Source organism: Magnolia sinica, chromosome 4, assembly GCF_029962835.1.
Source record: "Magnolia sinica isolate HGM2019 chromosome 4, MsV1, whole genome shotgun sequence".
Classification (NCBI taxonomy): domain Eukaryota; kingdom Viridiplantae; phylum Streptophyta; class Magnoliopsida; order Magnoliales; family Magnoliaceae; genus Magnolia; species Magnolia sinica.
The window spans coordinates 113,443,315-113,465,862 of NC_080576.1; the positions used below are offsets into that span (position 1 = coordinate 113,443,315).

The 22,548-nt window shown below is 38.9% G+C and overlaps 1 protein-coding gene across 2 annotated transcripts; it reads left to right on the plus strand.

The window, feature by feature from the left end:
- Positions 1 to 3,321: 3,321 nt before the first annotated feature.
- Positions 3,322 to 22,470, plus strand: LOC131243925 (cytosolic enolase 3). Of its 2 annotated transcripts, XM_058243551.1 has the most exons (13): positions 3,330 to 3,843; positions 3,937 to 4,091; positions 7,403 to 7,577; positions 9,382 to 9,453; positions 9,563 to 9,679; positions 14,341 to 14,421; positions 16,876 to 16,952; positions 17,291 to 17,394; positions 17,766 to 17,864; positions 17,986 to 18,071; positions 18,141 to 18,227; positions 19,659 to 19,856; positions 22,023 to 22,470. In XM_058243551.1, the coding sequence occupies exons 1-13, from the start codon at positions 3,739 to 3,741 to the stop codon at positions 22,089 to 22,091; spliced, it is 1,425 nt and encodes a 474-aa protein (XP_058099534.1). In that variant the 5' UTR covers positions 3,330 to 3,738; the 3' UTR covers positions 22,092 to 22,470. The 2 variants fall into 2 exon arrangements, with proteins under 2 accessions (XP_058099535.1, XP_058099534.1); XM_058243552.1 differs by lacking the exon at positions 19,659 to 19,856 and having other exon boundaries at positions 3,322 to 3,843.
- Positions 22,471 to 22,548: the final 78 nt, after the last annotated feature.

The following is a 22,548-nucleotide window of genomic DNA, read 5'->3' on the forward strand; positions in this document are numbered from 1 at the left end:
TGTGAACTTGCCAACAGGTTGGATGGATGTCAAATAAACATTACGGTGGGCGTTTAGGTGGCCGTAAGATGTTTTTAACGGTGGAGATTCAATCAACTAATTTTCCTAGTGTGGTCCACCTGAGATTTAGATCTGCTTCATTTTGGGCTATGCCCTAAATGAGCTGGAAAAACTAGTGGATGGCGTGGATATACAACGTTGGCCCCACGGTCAGGGGCACCTAGTCCGCTCCCGAAAATGCCGGTGCAAGAGAGGCTCACGCAATTTCCGAATTAGTATTTCGCAGGGCTTCCATATCAGCCCTCACCATACGCTGCGAGATTATCGGAATATTGTTCTTTCACGCGGCCTGGACGTCCTAATTGTGGACCCCACTGATAGGACAATCCTAACTGTCAGTCGTTATGACCAGAATCCAAAATAACAGCTATACGCAACGGGTAAAAGGCCTGAGCTCTCTGGGGTCCATTTTGGTGTGTGCATGACATCCACTGCCCATTTTGTTGGCACGCATGTGTACGTATATGGCACGTGCAGATCTTATTCGATGTTATGTTAGCATTTGCTGGCCATTTTTTGTTGGCTTGCATTCAAATCTAAAAATCAACGGTTAGTTCATTATAGAAAACTGCTTTTGTACGGTAGCAACGAGAACATGGGCCGTTCAAACCATCATACCATCTGATCATGTGGGCTCTAGTGGTGGCGTACGAGTCGCAGCACGTGCAAAACCAACTTGAGAAAATAGCCATTCTTGTAGAGTATGGTAATCTCTGTGCGTGGATCATGCTTATGTACATACGGTATGCATGTATTTCAATCCAAACTGATCAAAGTGGTGGGCCCTGCTGTTTACACGAGCATTTTAACCATTGGATTGATTGCTGTCAAATGTATGGTTGAAAGGGGTTTAATACAACGGTTTCCCACATAATACATCTTTTTAATTACTATTTAATTCAACCATTGGATCTAGGGTTGGGAATGGACCAGAAAGTGTTAAAAAATGGACAGAATTGATAAGCCGACCATCCATACCTGTGGGCCTATGTGGGTTCTTGAAGTGTCCCTTGTCCACATAGGCAGCTGAGGAAGAGGTTTGCTAGAATATATACGGACGGTTGTTGTAGCCTTACAGCGAACCGTTGGATTTCGGATCATTTTCATTTATCCAGACTGTTATTCCGTCGAAATACAGAGATGAAAGTGATTGACTCAAAAAATCTTGAATATTAGAAAACTATAGACTTTTGGATCAATGGACCAGAAAGCAACGGTCGAGGAGAGTTCAAAATCAATAGGAAAAAAAAAAAAAAAGAGTTAGATAATCGAAGTGCTAGAGCATTCTTATAAGAGAGATTATTAGGTATCTTCTACCGACAATGTGGCCCACCAGTAAATGGTTTGGATTACCGAACATAACCACTGATCCTCCTCACATGATGGGCCCTGAATTGGAGTTGAGCCCTTGAATGTATGTGGTCTATCCATGCCGACAATCTGTTTTTCCCTCTAATTTAAGGGGTTGAGCCCAAAATTGAAGAATATATAAAGACCAAGCGGATCATACTACAGAAATAGTGGGGATAATGATTTCCACCATTGAAACCTTGCTAGCCCCGCGGTAATGTTTATTTGTCATACAACCTGTTCATAAGATCATATAAAAATGAATAAATAGAAAGCACAAATATAAGCTTGATCCAAAACTTCTATTGCCCCAATAAATTTTCAACTGTAAAAGTTTGAGTCAACTTTCCTATGGTGTGGTCCATTTGATCATTCTATATACTTCAATTTTTGCATCAAGCCATAAAATAATCTAGGAAATTGGACGGATAGAGCTGTGGTGGACCCTACAGAGTTTATTCACTATGCCACGCGAGTTATTATGCAACCTGCTTCCTTTTTCGGTATCATTTCAGGCACGAGCTAAAAAGTGAAAAACAAAAAAAATAGAAAACATTCAGGTGAGCCATATGATAAAAAAGTATTACAAAAGTTCTCGATCAAGTTTATATTTATTTTTTATTTTTCATTCTAAGCCTGTGTGATCATATCAACGAGTTAAATGAAAAATACACATCACTGAAGCATTTGACGTGTGTATTGGGTAGTAGGTTACTTAAACAGTGACGGATTATTATAGAGATCGGGATGGTGAGATGCTTGGGCAATGGGGGTGAAATGGTGGATGGGCCTCATTGCCCATGTGCAGCTTGGCACACGTGTGAACTAAAGAGAAGCATTTAAACGGGTCCAACATGATTTATGTAAACTCAGTTGGAACTACCTTGAATGTATGTGGTCTATCCACACCGTCCATCCGTTTTTCCATCTAACTTGAAGCACATCCAAAGATCAAGTGGATCATACCACGGGAAATAGTGGGGATAATAATTTTCACTGTTGAAACCTTTATAGGCCCTACAGTGATGTTTATTTGTCATCCAGCCTGTTCATATGATCATACAGACATGGATGAAGGTAAAACACAAATATATGCTGGATCCAAAAGTTCTGTAGCCCCCAGAAATTTTCAACGATAGATGTTTAATTCAACTCTTTCAAGTGGTATGGTCCATTTGAACATTATATATGCCTCATTTTTTGTCTCAATTCATAAAATTATCTGGTAAAATGGAGATGGAGAGGATTAAAAAAAAAATCTTAATGACCCCACGGTGTTTACTCAGTATCCTAAGCTTAGTGAGTTACCCACTACACAATCTGCTTCCCATGGAAAAGGGCTGGGTGGCCCAACATGGCCCCACGGTAATCCGCTCCCATAAGGGAATGGATTTCTAGGGACGCTGTTGGGCTAGTAACGCTGCCATCAGCCAGGTGGTTAGTGGCCGGTGCTACGTGGAGCCCACCATGATGTATGTGTTTTATCCACACCGTCCATCCATCCATTTTGAAAGATAGTTTTAGGGTTTGATGGCAAAATTGATGTAGATCTAAATCTTAGGTGGACCACACCATATGAAAACAGTTTTTGATTGAATGTCCACCATTAAAAACCTCCTAGGGCCCACTGTAATGGTTATTTAACATCTAACCTTTTGATCAGGTCATAGAGACTCGGTTGAAGGGAAAAAATATATTCAAAACTTTCGTGGCCCAAAGAAGCTATTAATGGTAGCCATTCAATCAACACTGTGCGGTCCACTTAAGATTTGGATCAACCTCATTTTTGGGCTCATACGATGAAATGATCTGGGAGATGAGACACAGACATCATGTCGGGGTCAACAGAGCACCGACCACTAGTGGCAGGGTGAGTTGCCGATCCGTTTCCGATTTCTGGGATAAGAAAAGAGAAATGAAAATCCTGGAAACGAGTTTCCAAGGGCAGTTAGTTCCTCATCAGCATTACCATTTTTAATAAAATCCTTCCCGCATTTTTTTTTTAATTCATAAAGAAGGAAAAGAGTCTGCAAACGAGGGTTTCTAGTAAAACCGAGCCTTCGAGAAACCGCTTCTACTGAAAAAGAGAAGCCAAGACGAAGCTCTTCAGATCTCAACTTCTGAGTCGCAGGAATCAGCTCAGGATCCCCGACCTAGGGTTAGAAAAAACCCTAAGATCTAGGGAAAATCAAGAACTAGTGCAGATTCATTTCAGATTATAGGTTTTGAAGAAGATCTAGGCAACAATCGTCACATTTCTGCTCATAGGAGAATCCAGGGCAGAATCTTTTCACGCTTCTGCTCAGGAAGAGATTCTTCGTAGTGAAGATGTCCGTACAAGAGTACCTCGACAAGCACATGCTCTCTCGGAAGATTGAAGATGCTGTCAATGCCGCCGTTAGGGCAAAAGCTCCAGATCCCGTTCTCTTCATTGTAAGTTTTTTCCCCAAGATTTTTAATATTTTGCTATATGGAATTTTATAACTTTTTGTGGTGTTTTTTTTTTTTTTCTTTTGAAAATTGTAGTCGAATCATATGAAGAAAGCTGTTCCTTCGGCAATCACGAAGATTAAAGCTCGGCAGATCTTTGATAGCAGAGGGATTCCTACGGTTGAGGTTGATCTGTACACTAACAAAGGAATGTTCCGTGCTGCGTCCCCTAGTGGGGCATCTTTTGGATTGTAGGTTGATTCGATCCAAGACCTTGAATTTATGTGTCCTTGATCAATACAATGTACTAGCCTCTTCTTTTTTTTTTTTTAATTTTTATTTTTTATAGATAGAAATAAGTTCCCACTCTAATTTGGATTTGGTAATTTGATTGTACTTGAGTTGTTATGTACTGTAATGTGGAGTTTTCTATCGTTAGAGGTATCAGGGAATGCAGGGTCTGAAAGAGCAGTACTTCTCTTCTGAGCCAGTGTTCCTTACCGATGGTGCCCATCTTTCAATGATCAGACTGTTGATCTTATTTCTGTTCAGCCTTGCCACAGAAGGGAAATAGACAACAAGAACATCCGCCATCAAACGATCTACCATCAACTGATGGATTATTTTCAGTTGCGTGTGGACTGTGGACCCATTGGTTTATTTTATTTGTAAATATTTATTTGCAGGTCAATAATCAGGTGGATAGATGTTGCCTGCAAAGGGAACGATGTGTGGAATATTGGCTTATGACATTACGGAGGTTATATGGAAAGAGAGGAGTGGGAATATTTTGTTTTATGAGAGCTGATGATAGTTTATTGAAAGAAAAGCATTAAGCATAGAGAAAATGACTTCCAAACACAACCAAACCACCTCTTCCTCATCTAGCCTGTCAGCAATGACATCAGCCTCTCGGCCAAAATATGTTTCAGGGTTGTTCAAGTCAAGAGAATGGTAGGACTTTTTTTCCCCAGTTTTCCCCCCTTTTAGTAGTTTCATTAGTGGAGACTATTAAAAGAAAAATGAGGTCTATGATTGTTGATGGGGCATTTGTTAGCCTGGAGTTTTCGGAGCATTTAAATGGAAAGGTGTGATGGAGGGCAAGAGTTGGAATCCCAGGTCTCTCTAGCGTGGGAGGTGTACTAAGAAGTGAAAAGGGCGAAAGTATGCATTCCTTGGTCCTTGCAGTGTTGTGGGATCAAATGATGTGGAAATCCTGCTTATTTAGGAAAGTTCACATCATAGTTCTAAAACTTGGTGGCTCAACTTGAAACTCCGCCCAGTCGACTTGACGAGATTCTAGGTCGAGTCACCATGAAATTTGTTTGTGAGAGTGAGTCGGTTTTTGAGTTGGGGCGACTCATGAGGTTGACTGAGTCACTGTCTCGTTTGACTCACCACGAATTTAATGGAGCCACTTGCTTGAAAAGAGCTCTCTCTCTCTCTCTCTCTCTCTCTCTCTCTCTCTCTCTCTATATATATATATATATATATATATATATATATATATATATATATATATATATATGAGCTCATGGGAACCATACAGACTACCTACGAACTTTTTGATGAGTCTCGAAAATCTAAATGGTCCACGTGAAGCAGAGGCTCATAAAACCTCCTGGTACCAATTTTTACTTTGAACCAAAACTTTGGTGGGCCATAAAAATGCAAACAGTTTCTTCCCTTGATTTGAATTTCTCTTAGCTATGGCCCACCAGAATCTTAGATCAGGGTGAAAATTTACCCCCTAAGGTTTCATGGGATTCCGCATCTTATGGACCGTTCGGATTCGACACCCATGACACGTGTGCAAAGGTGCGCACATGCGTAGGTGCGTAGGTGAGCATGCCTCTCTCTCTCTCTCTCTCTCTCTCTCTATATATATATATATATATATATATATATATATATATATAGGGTTTGAACCCGAAACCTCTATGAGAAGGATTGAGGTCTTTAAGCAACATGCCAAGTGCTGCCTGTTTGCTATTTCTTCAGATTTTTATATTTCATCTTATACTACTACCTAAAATATTTATAAACATTATTAAATTAATTATCAAATATGAGTTGAGCCAAGTAAAGAACTGTCTAGGCCTTTGAGTCAACCTGACCCAGCTGAACATCCAAGTCAGGTCGAGTTTCGAGTTCTTGAATATGGTCCGCATGTCATTTTTCAATTGGATGTGGGGCCTTTGATCATTGAAGAGGGTTGTAATAATGCTATTAAGTGGGCGTCTAGGAGAGTGAAATTCGCTTCATATTTTTTGAGGTTCAGGGACACACGGAAATAGCTGTCTTTTATTCTCTAAAGTGTAACGTTTGAAGGCATGCAAATGATGTTGCTGACTCTTGCAAAAGAGGGAGATTATATATATATATATATATATATATATATATATATATTAATGCTCACCGGGAACTGGTTCTCACAGAAACTTTGTGTGAACTTTTGACATGTGATGTGGGCACAAAATCCGGATGGTTCACTAGATGAGTCACCTCATGAAACCCCCAAGGCTAACTTTTTGGTTTGATCCAAAATTTTGGTGGGCCATAACAAAGTGAGAGGAAAATCAAGGGCCTGGAAGTTTTCACGTTGCTATGGCCCATCAGTTTTTTAAATCAGGACAAAAGGTTAGCCTTGAGGGTTTCATGAGGTTACTCATCTAGTGGACCATCCGGATTTTATGCCCAAATCACGTGTCAAAAGTTCTCATGAAGTTACTGTGAGAACCAATTCCCATGAAAGCATTTGTGTGTGTGTGTGTGTGTGTGTGTGTGTGTGTGTGTGTGTAGAGAACCTTTGACAGAGGGAGGGGGAACGGCATCTTCTTCTCTTTGTTAGAACTTCCGTATCAGATAAGCATTCGGAATGGGCTCTGCGTTCATTTTGGCAGAAATGATCCAGTCCATTTGGGGCCTCAGGGAACTAAAAAACAAAGGAGCTCATGAGGTGACACATCTAGTGGATGGTTCGGATTTTGTGCCCACATCACGTGAGATGAGTTCTCAAAGGGTTCTCATGGGTAACGGTTCCTAGGATAAGCCATTTAGAGGGCGTTTTTATCAGCTGTTACACAATTATAATGGCTGATATAAATAATGCTTAGGATCTTTCTTTTTTTTCTCTTTTTCTTTGAACCCCTGATATTATGGGTTCTACCGTCATGCTTACAATGCAAATGTGCATAATAATTTAGTTTCCATCATTTGGAATGAATAACTTGTGGTTTCTGATAGCTGGATTGGATTGTCATTGCTTTTCTTTCGGTTCTGTATTCTTTGTATATTCTGGTTGTGGTTTTCTTTTTTAATAAAAATGTTTTGCACTGTTCAAAAAAAAAAAACTTGTCGTTTCTGTTGCGGTATGCTTACATGCTGCTGATTATATATGTACATTAAGTTCCCTTGTAAAACCTGACCTTAGGTCTTTTCAGCTGCTTTTCATCATTTACCTTATTCCAACCTCTCTTATCTTTTACATGATTACTTTCCCTTTTTCATTTAATTTTTTTTAATCCCAATGGGGTACTAATCTTCATGTTTCTTTCACTAGGCACGAAGCTGTGGAATTACGTGATGGGGACAAGGGAAAGTATCTTGGAAAGGGTGTTTCTAAAGCTGTTAAGAATATCAATGAGAAGATTTCTGAAGCCCTGATTGGTATGGATCCAACACTTCAGTCCCAAATAGACCAGGCGATGGTAGACTTGGACAAAACTGAAAATAAGGCAAGACTTCTGTCCTCAAATTAAGTTGAATAGGACTCGGGGATTCTGCATTTTATACCATTTTTTATATCTAAAAATGGATATTGATTTGGAAACAATCTTCATAAAAAGAATGTCACATGTACATTTTCTAGCATGAATTCATGCGCCCAGCATATCAAGAAAACGTCAATTAGCCAGTATGAGAATATCAATGATCTTCTTGTCCAACTCATTGTTTTACAGAGATAAATGGCATTTCTGGAGTGTATTTTGTCGTAAGTCAAGTTGTCACTGATATCTGTTTACTTTCAGATGGATTGAATCTTATAGATCGTAATGTTTTTCCAATCTAGATGGATGTTGGGGGTGAGATGTGAGGCTTGGTACGATCCACCAGTCAGTCTTCTCTGGATCTGTTCGTTGCTTTTTATTCTTTGTTCTATTGCTGCAGCTTATATGTAGATATTCATTCTCCATTTCAAAAATTTTACTTTAGAAATCCCACTATTCAGCACAGCTTCAAGACCCTACAAACTTATTCTTGAGGTACATGGGAATGGAAGTGTCTACGACCAACCTTATGATTCTTGGATGATGTTACATATTAAGTTGAATTCAGATACAGTTGAGCCAAATGTGGCTTTAAAAGTTAACCAGGTTGAATGTAGAAAGTGGACTTCAATGTCGTCTTTGTTTTCATAAAGGAACTATTCATCTTTGTCCTACTTGCCCTGGTGCTAAAATGCCTATTCAAATGATCTGTTGCTGCCTTATGCACCTACTATGAGGTAGCATGTAAATTCTAATTTATTCAACAAATTTTAATTATTAAGCACACGTCATTTTGGAGAGGACAGACACTATGAACTTTGAATGCTAGCCTTTTGATTCTTGCTTGAAGCCACATACTAAGAACGAAGTCGGATCTAGTTGAGCTTGATGTGGCCTCAAAAATTAGCCAGGTCGAATATAGAAAAGTGAACTTCATTCTAGTCTTTGTTTTCATAAAGGAACTACTCATCAGTGTTCTATTTGCCATGGTCCTGAAAAGCCCATCCAATCTGCGACTACCTCATGTAAGTCTAATCTATTACGAGCATTTTTAATTACCAAAATTCATATTTGGGAAACATAGACATTTTAGAATTGCTCAGATGGTATGTATTCTTTTTATTTTTGTGAGTAATTTCTAGAGAAACTAACACAGTTTGGGGTACAAGATTCCTGAATTAGTAGTTCATGGGATCTCCTTTTTGCTTGCATGTAGAATGAGCTGGAAATTTTTAACATCACAAGTTGCTGGTTGTTTGTGCTGGTATTATTGCTTATTTGTAGAGCATTGTATGCTCACTATCGATGTTCCTCGTAAATACCTAATGCTTTGTGTGAGCGGTTAGGGTATCCTAATCCAGAGTTTGCCGGGCCCCATACCATCCACATCAGCTTTGTGCATGAAAGTGGCTCTTTTCTGCTTAGTCACAAATTTGGAAGTTTTCTAAAAAGAAAATAGTTCAAATTTGTGATTATTTAGAAGAAAATGCTGCTTTTGTTATGGAAGTTTGATGAGGAGATATCAGATATGGGAAGTCTTTACTTGATTGATATGGAATAAGTTGGATACTGTGAACATTGTATAGAGGCAGATTGTAAATCTTTTGGGTCTGCATATCTTCTTTCAATATGCTTCAGTCCACTTGATCTATTTGATGATATAGATATACCAATGCAGAGAAAATCTTCTTTTCTTTTTTGGTAAATTGAAAATCATTACATGTCCACTTTATCAGTTATAATATCTGGACTGCAACATTTCGGGATGCAGGGGGAACTTGGTGCAAATGCTATATTAGCTGTGTCAATTGCTGCTTGTAAAGCTGGTGCTGCTGAAAAGGAGGCAAGTGTTTTTAGATCTCATCAATTTTTTTTTTCTCCAATTTTATCTACTGGACTGTTTGAATTTCTCTGCTTTCAAGTTCCCACGTTCCTCTTTCTTGTTCTTGCAGGTCCCACTTTATAAACACATTGCCGATCTTTCGTGTAAACCCGGTCCAGTTCTTCCTGTCCCAGCCATCACTGTTATTAGTGGTGGGAAGCATGCTGGCAATAATCTGGCCGTCCAAGTATGCCCTATATAGATCCAGGTTACAAAATTTAAATGATTGATGAATATTTTTGTTAGAATTAGCTGTTCATGTATAGCGTTTCTGAGGCACCTGCAAGATATGTAACAAATTAAAGCACAGTTTTTATATTTGGTGACTTTGGTTCAATGGGAGCAACAAGCCCTTTAATTGTCTACATTTCATAGTTCGCACAAAATAAATGTAGATATAGCAAATGCAATTTGATGTTTGGACGAGGTCATATGAATGCACCCAAGCAATCTAACTTTTGTAATCTTCATAGGTGAAACTTAGTGCTTCATGGATATTTTCATCAAATTAAGAGCTAATGGAGAGGATGGATAGAAAACTTTATGATATTTTGCTTTTTGTGAGAAAGCCAGCTAAGTGCCTGTGATTTTGCCGAAATTACTGGTAAGTAAAAGGAAATGTGTAATTATTACAAATTACTTTACCTGTCTCGACCGCCGATTCCTGCGTTTGGTGCATCTGCGGTAAAATTGTAATGATGGCATTTTTACATCAATGCCAAATCATCACCAAAATGCACTGACGATGTTGTTTGATTTAAGATTTTCACAGTAATTACTTGAAAAGTGCAATGATTACAAATTCCTTTACTTGACTCCCGAATGCATATGAATTTGACCAACCATTCTTGTGTTCGATTCGGCTGTGGTAAAATCGCAATGACGACACAATTACTTCAACTTACCAGGAATTTCAGCAAAACAAACCAGCCCTAAAGATCGTTTGGGATGGAGCGGATCTAATGAAGAACTTTCGTCATGGAAAAGTAGATACCTGTATCTCGGAGGCTGCATTACTCTCATAAAAGTGGCTTTGACCGGCATGCAGATCTGCTTCATGTTGTTATTGAAGTTCCTGGTTAATATCTCCAGTATCATGGAAACGTTGCAAAGGAATTTCAATCAGAAGGAAAAGAAAGAGAAACACAAATTCCATCTGGTGGAGTGTGAAGGAGTGTGCAAGCCTCAGTTTTAAGGGGGAGCAGTGTAAAAAGCTAGATCTCATGAATATTGTCCTGCTGGGGAAGTGGTTGTGAAGGTTTGGGTAAGAAAGAGGTGGCTTGTAGAAGCAAAATCATGGCCTGTAAATACAGGTTTAGGGAGGGAGGGTGATTTACTAAGGAGTGTTTTGCAATATAAAGAGCATGTATTTGGAGAGCACTCTTTAGGGGTGTAGCTTCGCCAAGGGATGTGTTTCAATGTTGGTGTAGCATCTCTGTTGTGGTGATAGACCTTTATGCCATGACTTTGTCATACTATCTATGATAGTTCTATTGGAGGAAGCGAACATCTTGTACTTTTGTAGTGTGACTGGGGAAACGGTGATTTGGGACCCGTGCCTACAAAGAAACCTCAAAGATGAACAATTCGAGGAATTCATTTGGTTGCATGAGTGGCTTCAAAGATATAAGTCTTTCTTTGACCAACAGAGAGATGATGATGGAACCTTGATAGGTCCCGGGAGTTTCAGAGAAATTGTTCTTCAACTTACTCAGATTCAGAATGGTGTTTTGCTGCTTGGTTGTTAAAGACAAATCTTACTGAAGCAGCAAAGTGCCCATGATCAATGATTGCATCATGTGCTCTGGGACTATGGATCACTTGTTTATTCACTGTTATTACATGACAGATTTGTGGAGGAGGTTTTTTTACTTTGTTCCAGATGGCATGGATGGCATTTTCCAAGCACGGGACTGGGGTAATGGTGGAAAGGGAAGGTGGTTTTGTGGAGGCTGCTGTTACTGCAGGTCTTTGACCGATCTGGAATGAACAGCAACCAGACCTTCAACAACAGATCAGAATCTCCAAGAAAGGTCTTTCAGAGAGCATGAGGGGAGGGTGGTTGAGTGTGCTATTGTCTTAAAGCATTTGATGATTGTTACTGAGATGAGCTTATTGCTCAAAGGAACTGTATCCCGGTTCCGAGTGGGGGAAGGATGATTTCCCATCATCTTATCCTCCTGGCTTTATCTTTATAATGTTTCCCACATTTCTCCACTCTTAAGGGGTCTCTTCTCTTGGCTTAGTGGTAGACACCGTGTGTCTCATCTCTGAGGTCAAGGGTTCGAGAACCCATGCGTGCGTGGGGTGGTAGTGTGTGTGTTTCTCACCTTAAAAAAAATAAAAAAATCCCTGCTTTTAATAAAATTGTAATTTCAATCTCAGGAAAAATAAAAATAAAAAAAATCTTGAAGGGTATGAAGGCTAACCATCAAATGATTGGTAAGCAAAACTGTAAAAGATATATCCAGTCTGATATTGGGGCGGGCGGGGCTGCTGAGAAGGGTGATGAAAGACGGATAGGAAGGCTGGTAAGAAGATGAAAGGCATTCCAATGCATTGGACTGGATCCGATTGGGCAGAAATCATCTTGAGTGGATGAAGGATGAAAGGATTGAGAAAGGCAGCATAGGGTCCCTGATGGAATTTTCAACCTAAATTTTGATGGTAGTTCCTTGGGTAATGATCGGGGAGACATATTGCTAGGGTTTTCCGGCCTTGTTGGAGTGTGCAATGCTAATTATGCTGAAGCTGTGGCTTCACTTCAGGGGGTTAGATTAGCCGTTAATTTCACTCTTATTAGGATAATCATCGAAGGCGACTCCAGCGATGCAATTAGATGGGTAAATCTGGCCATCGTCTGTGGGGGGTTTCTAATCTGATCAAGGCGGCAAATGATTTATTGATAACATTGATGCGACCTTCTCCTATTTGCACCATGAAGCAAATTCTGAGGATCGTCTCGCTAAAGAGGGAGCTATCAGATTCTCTTTTCTTATTAGATAGGAGATAAGGGTGGTTTTTGTATGTTGTATTGGTGTGAGATCAGGATGCTCTGTGTTAAGTCAGCTGTCTTTCTTTGGCATTGTTGTTGTAGCACTTTTGTTTTCTTTAATAAAATTCTGAGCTATCCGTTAAAAAAAAAAAATGGAAAAGGAAAAGGAAAAGGAGGAAGAAGAACTTTGCTTGTGTACAATTACTGGATAATGAGTATGTTCATGGAACATATTAGTGCCTTTGACCCCGTTTGTTAGAAAAAAGGTACCTTTGATGCAAGTTTTGAAACTAACCTCAATAAATAATGGAACTGATGAAGTAAATAATGAAGTAAATAGTAGACAGGTGGAAATGTTTGTTAAGTTCAGCAGCTTTGGGCCCATGTTAGTGAGATTTTATCATGCACTGTTTTCTGATTTTGTATTATGTTGATTGTTATGTTGCCCAAAAATCTTATGATTATGGAAGAAAGTTCTCACCACTGGCCTGGCTTCTCCTGCTTTTGGTTTTTGAGAAGGGAGCATATTTGGAGAAGTTTGGTCAAGAAAGCATAGCATCTCATGCTGGGAACCCCTAGCAGCCAGTCGCATTAGCATCTTTACCATATGAATTGAATTGTGTGACATTGGGAGCGTTTTGTTCCATCATAGAACTTTAAGCAGCAGGTTGCTTTATTTATTATCCATCAAACCAATTTCTTTATTAGATAACCAAAAACTTAGCTGAAACTAAGAGAGATCCATCTAGGCAATGCACATGTGTTCCTGATACAGGGAGGACATCTATCTAACTACATTACAACTCTACCAATGTATCAGCCTACAGTGATGCACCTGGAAAAAAAATTGGACAGAAAAGTATGCGACTCTTACACCAGGGCCAAAGCTTCTGCTTGCTACAATCAATACAACTGGCCAGGATGGAGTTACTCCATTTTAATATTCTTCCTCATCACATAGGACATTACCTGCACCAGATGGGCCCACATTACCAAAGAAAGGGTGACCATAATATTCTCCTTGCAGCTTCAAAGGGCATTTCTGCGTTTTAGTTAGAAGCAAGGCTACTTGGATCACAGGTCGCTCTACATGGCACGAAAATGGATATGCAGTAGCTAGTTTCTTCAATGCGTGGTACTTTAGGGTTAGGATGTGCATGCTTTTGCATAATCTCATTATAAGTCTACATTCTGAATATCGATTGACATTACAAGGTAATCTATTCCAATCGCTAAAAAGCTATCTGAATTGAAAATGACCTATAATCTGGATAGTGGGATTAGGAATGGAGAACATAGGGGTTGGTGATTTAGGCAACATGTTTGGAGTTAATGACCACTTTCCAGTCCTTTATTAAATCCACCACACCACATCACAAAACTCCTTAATAAATGCACATTTGATATTTAATTCTTAATGCCATGAAATCAATTCCTAGTCTTCTAGAGGAATTCCATGCTACTAAAATTCAACAGATTGCATTAAAGCAATGAATTTGTTTTCTTCCTTTTTTATCTAAATGTACATCCAATATTTCGCCGAGAAATGAGGAAACCTGAGTATGACCATATACCAATTATAACTTTGTGTCTGTGATTATGTAACATATTTAACCCAGTTTTAAACTTCTGAAATTCCTTGTCATATTAAAATTATGTTTTTTTACTTACAGTTATATCTGACATTATTTGCGCATCATTACTTTTTCTGTTTGTTTTCCTCTCTTGTTTCTTTACCTAGGAAAACTCCATGGTGAGGGTATCAAACAGATTTCTCTGTAGTTAAGCTTCTTGACATATAGTTTTATACATGGCATTTCTCTTTATATTGAATTGACAATTGAAATCATCAGGAAATTATGATTCTTCCAATTGGCGCAAACTCATTTGAAGAGGCAATGCAAATGGGTTCTGAGACCTATCATCACCTGAAGGTACTTCCATTTAAAATGCAATATTTCTCTCTATCCCACTCAATTGTTGCTACCTGTTATGGCAAATCTAAGTTTGCTTTTCTGATATGTGGCATCCCTGAGAACAAAGCAGTATTCCTCAGTGATGTTGGATACACAGCTATTTCATAAATGTTCATGAGATTCCCCCGCCTAGCTTACAACGGTGATAAAAGTACATTGCCCCCATTGCGGAGAGTTTGGGAGAATTGTTTTTGGGTGACATATTTCTTCGGAAGTTGGCCGTGGGTGTCTTGGCCTGAGTTTTTGTATGGTTACTTTGCTGTTTTGCTGCTGGTTAGGTTGAGGCAGAATGACAATACAGTCATCTCTACAAAAAAAGGACATTGTCCTATGTTAAATTTTCAGTGAACCGCAGATGAAGACGTCACCATATATTTCAGAAAGAAATTGACTTGGTATTGGACAATATTTAACGCCATGCCTTCTTTAGACTAGCCGACGCGTTGATACATAACTGTTTGTTTGTTACCGTAGACCAGATCATTCAGAAAGAAATTGAGTTGGTATTGGACATTGTCTAAAGCCATGCCGAGTTGGTCCACAATTGTTCGTTTGGTGCTACAGACCATATAATTCCTGATTAAATTTACTGGCAAAATGGTTAAACCAAAAGATGTGATGAACTTTAAGAGAAACCTATTTTGATCTTTTGTAACTCTCTGGTTGATAGCTATCAAGCTAGCTAAGATGAAAAGTGTGTGCTGTATGGCATATAGATCAACTATGTTTTTATCTTTTTTTTTAAAAAGGGAACTTACCATATCATGTGTTAAAAGGTATGATCTTGTCCATTTATAGAAATATATGCTCAAGAAGTGCATCTGCTTCGCCAATCATTTTTTTTTTTTCCACTCTCAGAAGATGTTACTCTTCCAAATTATCAGAAGAGTCTTTCGGCATAACACAGAGCCCGTAAGCCAAAAAGATCTCTGTTTCCCTTCTTAAGCTAAGGTGAGAGTATGTAAGCCGAAATGAGTTGTAATCTAGAGAAACTATAATCGCTTTTGAGAAGATCTCGCATGTTTGCATGCTTAGATGCATAACTAGAATCTGGGGTGCTAATTTATAATCATTTTCTCGATCCAAATCCCATTGATATGATGTGCTTCCCTGGTTCCAATACAGATGGACCTTGCATGAAGGTGCCTATCATGCGTGTACTTCTGAAGATGAACACCATGTCGGCTTGTTGGCAGAGGCAAAATTCTAACTATTGATAACCTCCAAAAAAGGGGCCATGGTACTTCCTAACATCTGCATCATGTGTATGGTGGTCGTAGAATCTATTAATCATCTTTTCATACATTGCCCTTTTGCTAGGAGTGTATGGAACTCTATCCTCGGCTCTTTTGGCATCTCTTGGGTCATGACAAATTCAGTTCCAGACCTTATTTCTTGGCATGGTGTTCATCTTCAGAAACATTAGTGGGCCATTTGGAGACTTGGCTATGTTGGCTGTTTTTTTGGGTCATTTGGGGGGAAAGAAACGGTAGGTGTTTCAGTGATGTTAATTCTAAGGAAGGGGAGGTCATTTTTAAGGTTAAAAGTCTTGTAGTTGAATGGGCTATGTATAAATCTCCTACAAGACTTTAACTTTTCTTTTCTGTTAAGGGTGTAATTGTTTGTGCCGGTTTGGTGCCAATAAAGTGTTTAGTTAATCTTCAAAAAAATAAAAAAATAAAAAAATCCCTGAAATGATCAGCACAAATTTGAGGAAGGAAATGGTCTTAGGGGAAGCCCTTTTGAATAGCCAGGTCAATGATAGAGTCAAGCTCTCCTGTAACAAAAGATAATGGTGCCTATGACCTTCTGGTCTTGACGACACTCCATTGTCTGAAAAGATTTCCATGCTGGACACTTAGATGCAGCTGTTAGGAGAAAACCTTATTATGTCTTGTACATAATAGTTTGTTTATTTACCATCCATATGTAAATTCATTTTGAGTTGTTGCATCTTTCTGCATTTTGTGTTTGTCGTGTTCTCAGCATCTTCATATAACCGAATGGACGTGTTAGAGGATCAGGTTTCCTGGTCCTTTTATCTGACTCCTTGTAACCATTTCCAACGGCAACCTGTGTCCCCATGTTTAAGTCCGATAGCTTTGAGTCATGTTTGCTAATGCCTGGCTTACTGTATATATTCTCGAAGAGTATCTATGGAGCTTTTGAACAAAATGCATTACTTCAGTTCAGTCATAAACAGTGTCAATGCTTTCTGTTTTTCACTTCACATCCATGGACCTGTGATCCTGATTTATTCTGTTTTTGTAATTTATGCATACATATTTATGAATCTGTATAGCTTTAGAAAAATGTTGAGCTGGCCTTTTTACTGGCACAATGCTTATATCCTTCCAGCCCATCTTTCTCCGCTAATTCTGAATTATCTCTCTTTTTTCACAAAAAGGGCAGGCTGTTATTACGGAAAAATATGGCTCAGCTGGATGCAATGTTGGTGATGATGGTGGATTTGCTCCAAATATCTCGAGGCATGTTATTTTCTTCCTTACACTATTATATGGATTCTCAAATTCATGTTCTTGTTTATGGTTTTTTCATCTTCATTGAGGACCCACAAATGGAATATTTTGGCTGAGATATAACCATATTCGTTTTTCTGTCCTTCTTCTTCTTCTTCTTTTTTTCTTTTTCTTTTTCTTTTTTTGTATTGGGCTGCAGTACAAATGAATAGGATTATATTTGGTTGCTGTCGTCATTAAGATATACTGATGCACAAGATCAAGAATTCAATAGTATCTTGGATAACTAATTGAAACAACGAAGTTGCTTCTACTTACTATATCATTGTTTTACTTCCTGTTCGCAGTTTCACTGAAGGCTTGGATATTGTAAAGGAGGCAATCGACAGAGCAGGATATAACGATAGAATTAAGTTGGCAATGGATGTTGCTGCTACTGACTTCTGCATAGGTGATGATGAAATTCTCTAGATAATGATAATCTAGTGGCATTTGAAAATGTGTGGTTTTTTATGGTCATGTCAATAGTTGAAAACTGTCCTGAGGATGGGCATGTCTTCTTCTTAAAAGTTTTCTTCCATCTTTCAAGTGGCCTGCAAGTTCCATCTAGTTGACAACTTCAAATTATTACTGTTTTTGCATATTTCTCTTCCAAATGTATTTTTTTAAAATTCTTTTTATTTTATTTTATTTTGACCATTGTTTAACTCATGATTTGTCCAAGGCATGTGTGTATACTTTATTATTATTATGTTTTTTTAAATCGAAGGATGCGAGCTCATTGATGGAATTGCTGAGCTCATTTCCTCCTTCCTGATTTAGGGAAGAAGTACGATTTAGACTTCAAATCCCCAAATAAGTCAGGGCAGAATTTCAAGACGGGAGAGGATATGATTGAGATATACACACAACTCTGTTCAGGTATCACGTGAAACTCTTTACAGAACTTAGAATTGTTTTGGCTGTTTTTCTGTTTTTTCTTCCTGTTTGCTCCATAGAATAGGAGAATACAGCTTTAATCTTTTGACTTTTCGTATGCCAGACTATCCAATTGTCTCAATTGAGGATCCATTTGACAAGGACGATTGGGAACTTAACAAGTTATTCTCTGGCCTCGGAATTTGTCAGGTCTGTCTTGTCCTACTACAACCCACCATGTTAAAATAAGGACTGGCTTAAGACAGAACCGTTTTGCAGGCTGTTGGGGATGAGTTACTGATGTCGAATCCAAAACGCATTGAACGAGCTATAAACGAGTCCGCCTGCAATGCCCTTCTTCTCAAGGTATTTGGATAATTTGGCAATGTCTTTCTATGGCATGCTTTGTCAAGGGTGGTTGTTTGTTCTTGTTTTGCAGTGGTGGGTGAGCTGCTTCTTTCTTTAGAGGATTCCTCATTGGTGTAGCTTGGAATTTCAATTTCCTAACTGCGTTCAGAACTATCGGATCTCAAGTTCACTCTGATAAATCCTTAAAAAGAAAGGAAAGAAAATCTTGAAGGGAGTCGCACGTGAATTATATACTAGAGCCATAGGATACTGAGCCTCAGAAAATGTGCAGTTTCCTGAAGTGCAGGATCCTGTATGTGCCGCTCTTCCTTTCATTGACCGTTGGACCCCATCATCGATGGGTGATGGCCCCAAAAACTTTTTCCAGATTGGATGATCCCAATCCTTGGATCAGTGGCCTGAAAGAAACAGTCAAGTAAATACAGGAATTGTCGACAAAACAGAAAATAGGATGAAGATCAAAGGGTTAGGATCTGTCAATCTGAGTGATTTAGGGGCATTCCCTATCATAGTGGGGTCCCATCAATTCAAAAAAAAAAAACAAAAACAAAAAACATTGGGGTATCTAGTGATTTAAATATTGGTATCTGTGCACATATCACGCTCTTGGGACACGTAAACATATCAGTATCACATGGAAAATATCGCATGTACTGGGAATGTATCACTTTTTGAGGGAAACGTTGAGAAATGATAGATTTTTATTTTTATTTTTTCCAAAAAACTTTAGGATATGTTGAAAGAGACATGATTACACAGAACTCAAAAGATTGCAAAAAACAAGGATGCACAATGTTTCCTTTGTATAGGGTACTAAACAATCTGTTGTCTACCCAAGTGATGCAATAATGTCCAAAATGAGTTCATTATAATTTATAAATCATAAAGTACAAGTAGGATAACAGATTCCCCTAAACGAATTTGGGAGAAAATGGATTTTTGTGGGACTTTTGAGTTTTTTCTTTTTTCTTTTTTGAATTTCCATAGGGGAATCTATTGCAGATACATATCGTAGATTTGCTATGCATCATATTTATCAAGGACACCAGGGAATTTTATGAAGTTTTTTGGCAAAATGTTGCAATGAATTGATATATTGGCAATGCATTGCAATATTTTGTGAAACATGGGAATTTAATTACTCCCCTTGTATAGCCACCTGCTATATCCACAGTGTAGGCCGATACTATTCTTATTTAAATCATTGGTCCTATCAGATCATTGGTCTAGGTCACTGGACCATGTGTTCGACACTAATGGAATCCTGCGGCCCTACAAATTGTATGTTTGCTAAGGCCGGTACCCTGTAAATTTCCCAGAGCCATATATGAGTAGGTAGATTGTCTAAACTGAAGAGCTGCTTGAACATGACTATGGAATCCCTGCGGATCTCTTCCATGTTCTAATAAATTATCGGGTTTAATCCAGGTGAATCAGATAGGAACTGTAACGGAGGCTATTGAAATTGTGAAGCTTGCAAAAGATGCAAACTGGGGAGTCGTGGCATCTCATAGGTGCGGAGAGACTGAGGATTCTTTCATCGCCGACTTAGCTGTGGGTCTAGCCACCGGTCAAATCAGGGCGGGCGCACCTTGCCGAGGAGAGCGGCTTGCAAAATACAACCAGGTCCATTTATGACTCAGAAATGGTCTCTTAAATTTCTTTTTCGGTATATTTTCAATCTTTTCAGGACTGAACCCAACACCTAGGGCTCTCGATGGGCTGGGCCGAGGTCTGTCCAAGCTTGGCCTGGGCCCATGACAGGCTTAAAGAAAGAGGCCTGAGCATGGCCCATGATGATTATGCATCGTCTACGTCTGAGCCTGGCCACCCGCCACCCTCTTTGGTACAATATCTAGGCTGTTCATCTGGCATGCCTTACCATGCATGATATTGACAAAAATACCCTTGAAACCATAACAGAGTAGGTCAAGATGACAAGTTCTTATGCAAGGCATGAGCCCAGCGTGATTAATAGATGGGCTTAGACTTTAGGCCCAGGATTGACCCTTGGGCCTACTTTTTTGGCCGAAAGCAGGCCATGCCTGAAAGCCCAATGGGCCAGCCCGGCTCTGGCCCATTTACATCCCTACTTGATTCATCCACATACTATTAGTAATACTGGAGACATCTTTTCCCCGGGGAATCTTTAGAATTGCCACTGCTTAGCTTTCTATCTGCTTCTCATAAAATGGAATGTGAATAACCTGTCTTTCTATCCTTCTGTCTGCAAACATTCTTCCATGCAACCAATCGGGACATTCACTTTCTTCATTTTCGTTCCACAGAAACGTTTTCTGGATTGATTCCAGCTCATTGACAATCTTTCCTGTGCATTTAAAAATAGATGAAGATATTCCAGCATGCTGGATAAAGCTGCTTTATCTGCCTTGATCAAAGTTAGTCTTCCACTGAGATTGCTTTTCCATGTTTCTAGTTTCCATTTCGATAATGTGTTCCCAAGCCTGATTTGGAGGTCTGCCATTCAACCGATGACCTGAGCCCAGCCCAAATACTTTAGTATCTTTGTTATTCACTTCTTATTGCCATTAGTCTGTCATTTGTTTTTCTTGTTCTTTTTATTATGGCTTTATGATATATAAACTATAAGGTTATTCAGTTCAATTATGGGAATGCAATTTTGTTTCCTTAAAACCCTAGAGGTTGAGAAGTTTCTCCCGCATTAACAATCATCATCATCATAACCCTGACCTGGCTATTTCAGGTTGGCTTTCATGATTTTCTTGGTGAAAGTTTGATCATTGGCTATCCACTTGAAATCAACCCCTTTATTGTTGGGACTGTCTGGCACATCACTTAGTTCAGGTTGTGTTGTCAAGGTCACCGGATCAGGTTTGGGTTGGAAAATGCTGACCCATTTTGAAATTGGATTGGCTTAGGTCAGGTTGGGAATGTTCACATCTATTTGGGTCAGGTGGGGTCAAGTATAGAGGAGTTTGGGTTGGGCACCTCAGGTTGGAATTCAGGTCGGGTCAGGTTGTAGGTTGGGCCCTCTAGAGGACAGTTCGGGCTCCAGTTGACCCTCAACCTAACCCAATCACCCAAGCTGCACCCTTTCCCATAGCTAACAGTAACAGTGTAAAATATACGCAAACATTTTTTTTTTAAAAAATAACAATAATAATTTATGTCTAGGATCAGTTTACCTCATGGGCTATGAAGGCATAAAAGCCTGCAATTGAGTCTTTGCACCAGTGGCGATGGTCTCACATCCACACTTGGTTACATATTTAATCTTCGTTTTTACCTTATCATGATAGTAGATAAAATACCTTACAAAACACTGATATATGTAGGAGATCCAAACCATCCATCACGGCAGTCCCATTGTGTAGATAACCTGGTGCAAAAATCAGGTGGGCTACCAAAAAAGAAAAACACAAGGCTGAGAAAAGCTTAGGCTTTGTTTGGTTGCCACTTAAAATGAGTTAGATCACATTTTAGTTAACAGTAATTGTCAATTAGAGAAGGATTAAAAATAATCTTGATTACCTATAATTTATATCAACCAAGATCTCTTATACACAAGTACTGTTAACTAAAATTAGATGAGATCATTTTTAAGTGGCGACCAAACAGTGCCATAGCCAAAGTTTTCTAAGCTGTCGTCCTGTCCATGTTCTGCACCTACTTATGACCTTGCTGCAATTGAATTCCAATCATTTTACATTTTAAATGATATTTTAAACTGCTCTAAGCCATATCCGGTTGGCTGGTTGCCTGATAAATTGAGAAAAAGAAACTGACAGAGATTTCCAATATCTATTACAGCTACTCCGAATCGAAGAAGAGCTCGGAAGTGATGCCGTTTATGCTGGAGAAAGTTGGAGGTACCCGTGACACCCTATCCACAGCTTTTTTATTTTTATATAATTTGATATTACATTCTTGTTTGCTGTCACTAGTATGAGCCATACAGTAAATATGCTTTTTAGGTTCCGGGAGCTTCATATGCAGCTGTATATGAAGCCTTCTTGGCGGCATTTTCAGTGTTTTTTTCTTTTCTGAATTATGGTAGATTGGAAAGGTGTTGAAGGTGAAGCCTATTTCTAGGGTTCATTTTCATTTTTTTTTTTCTCTCTCAGAATTATGGTAGATTGGAATGGTGTTGAAAGTGAAGCCTATTTCTAGGGTCATTTTCATTGTTTTTTTTTTTTTTCTCTCTCAGAATTATGGTAGATTGGAAAGGTGTTGAATGTGAAGCCTGTTTCTAGGGTCATTTTCATTGTTTTTGCCCTCTTAGAATTATGGTGGATTGGAGAAGTTGAGAACATGGTGTTTTTAGGACTTGGATGGG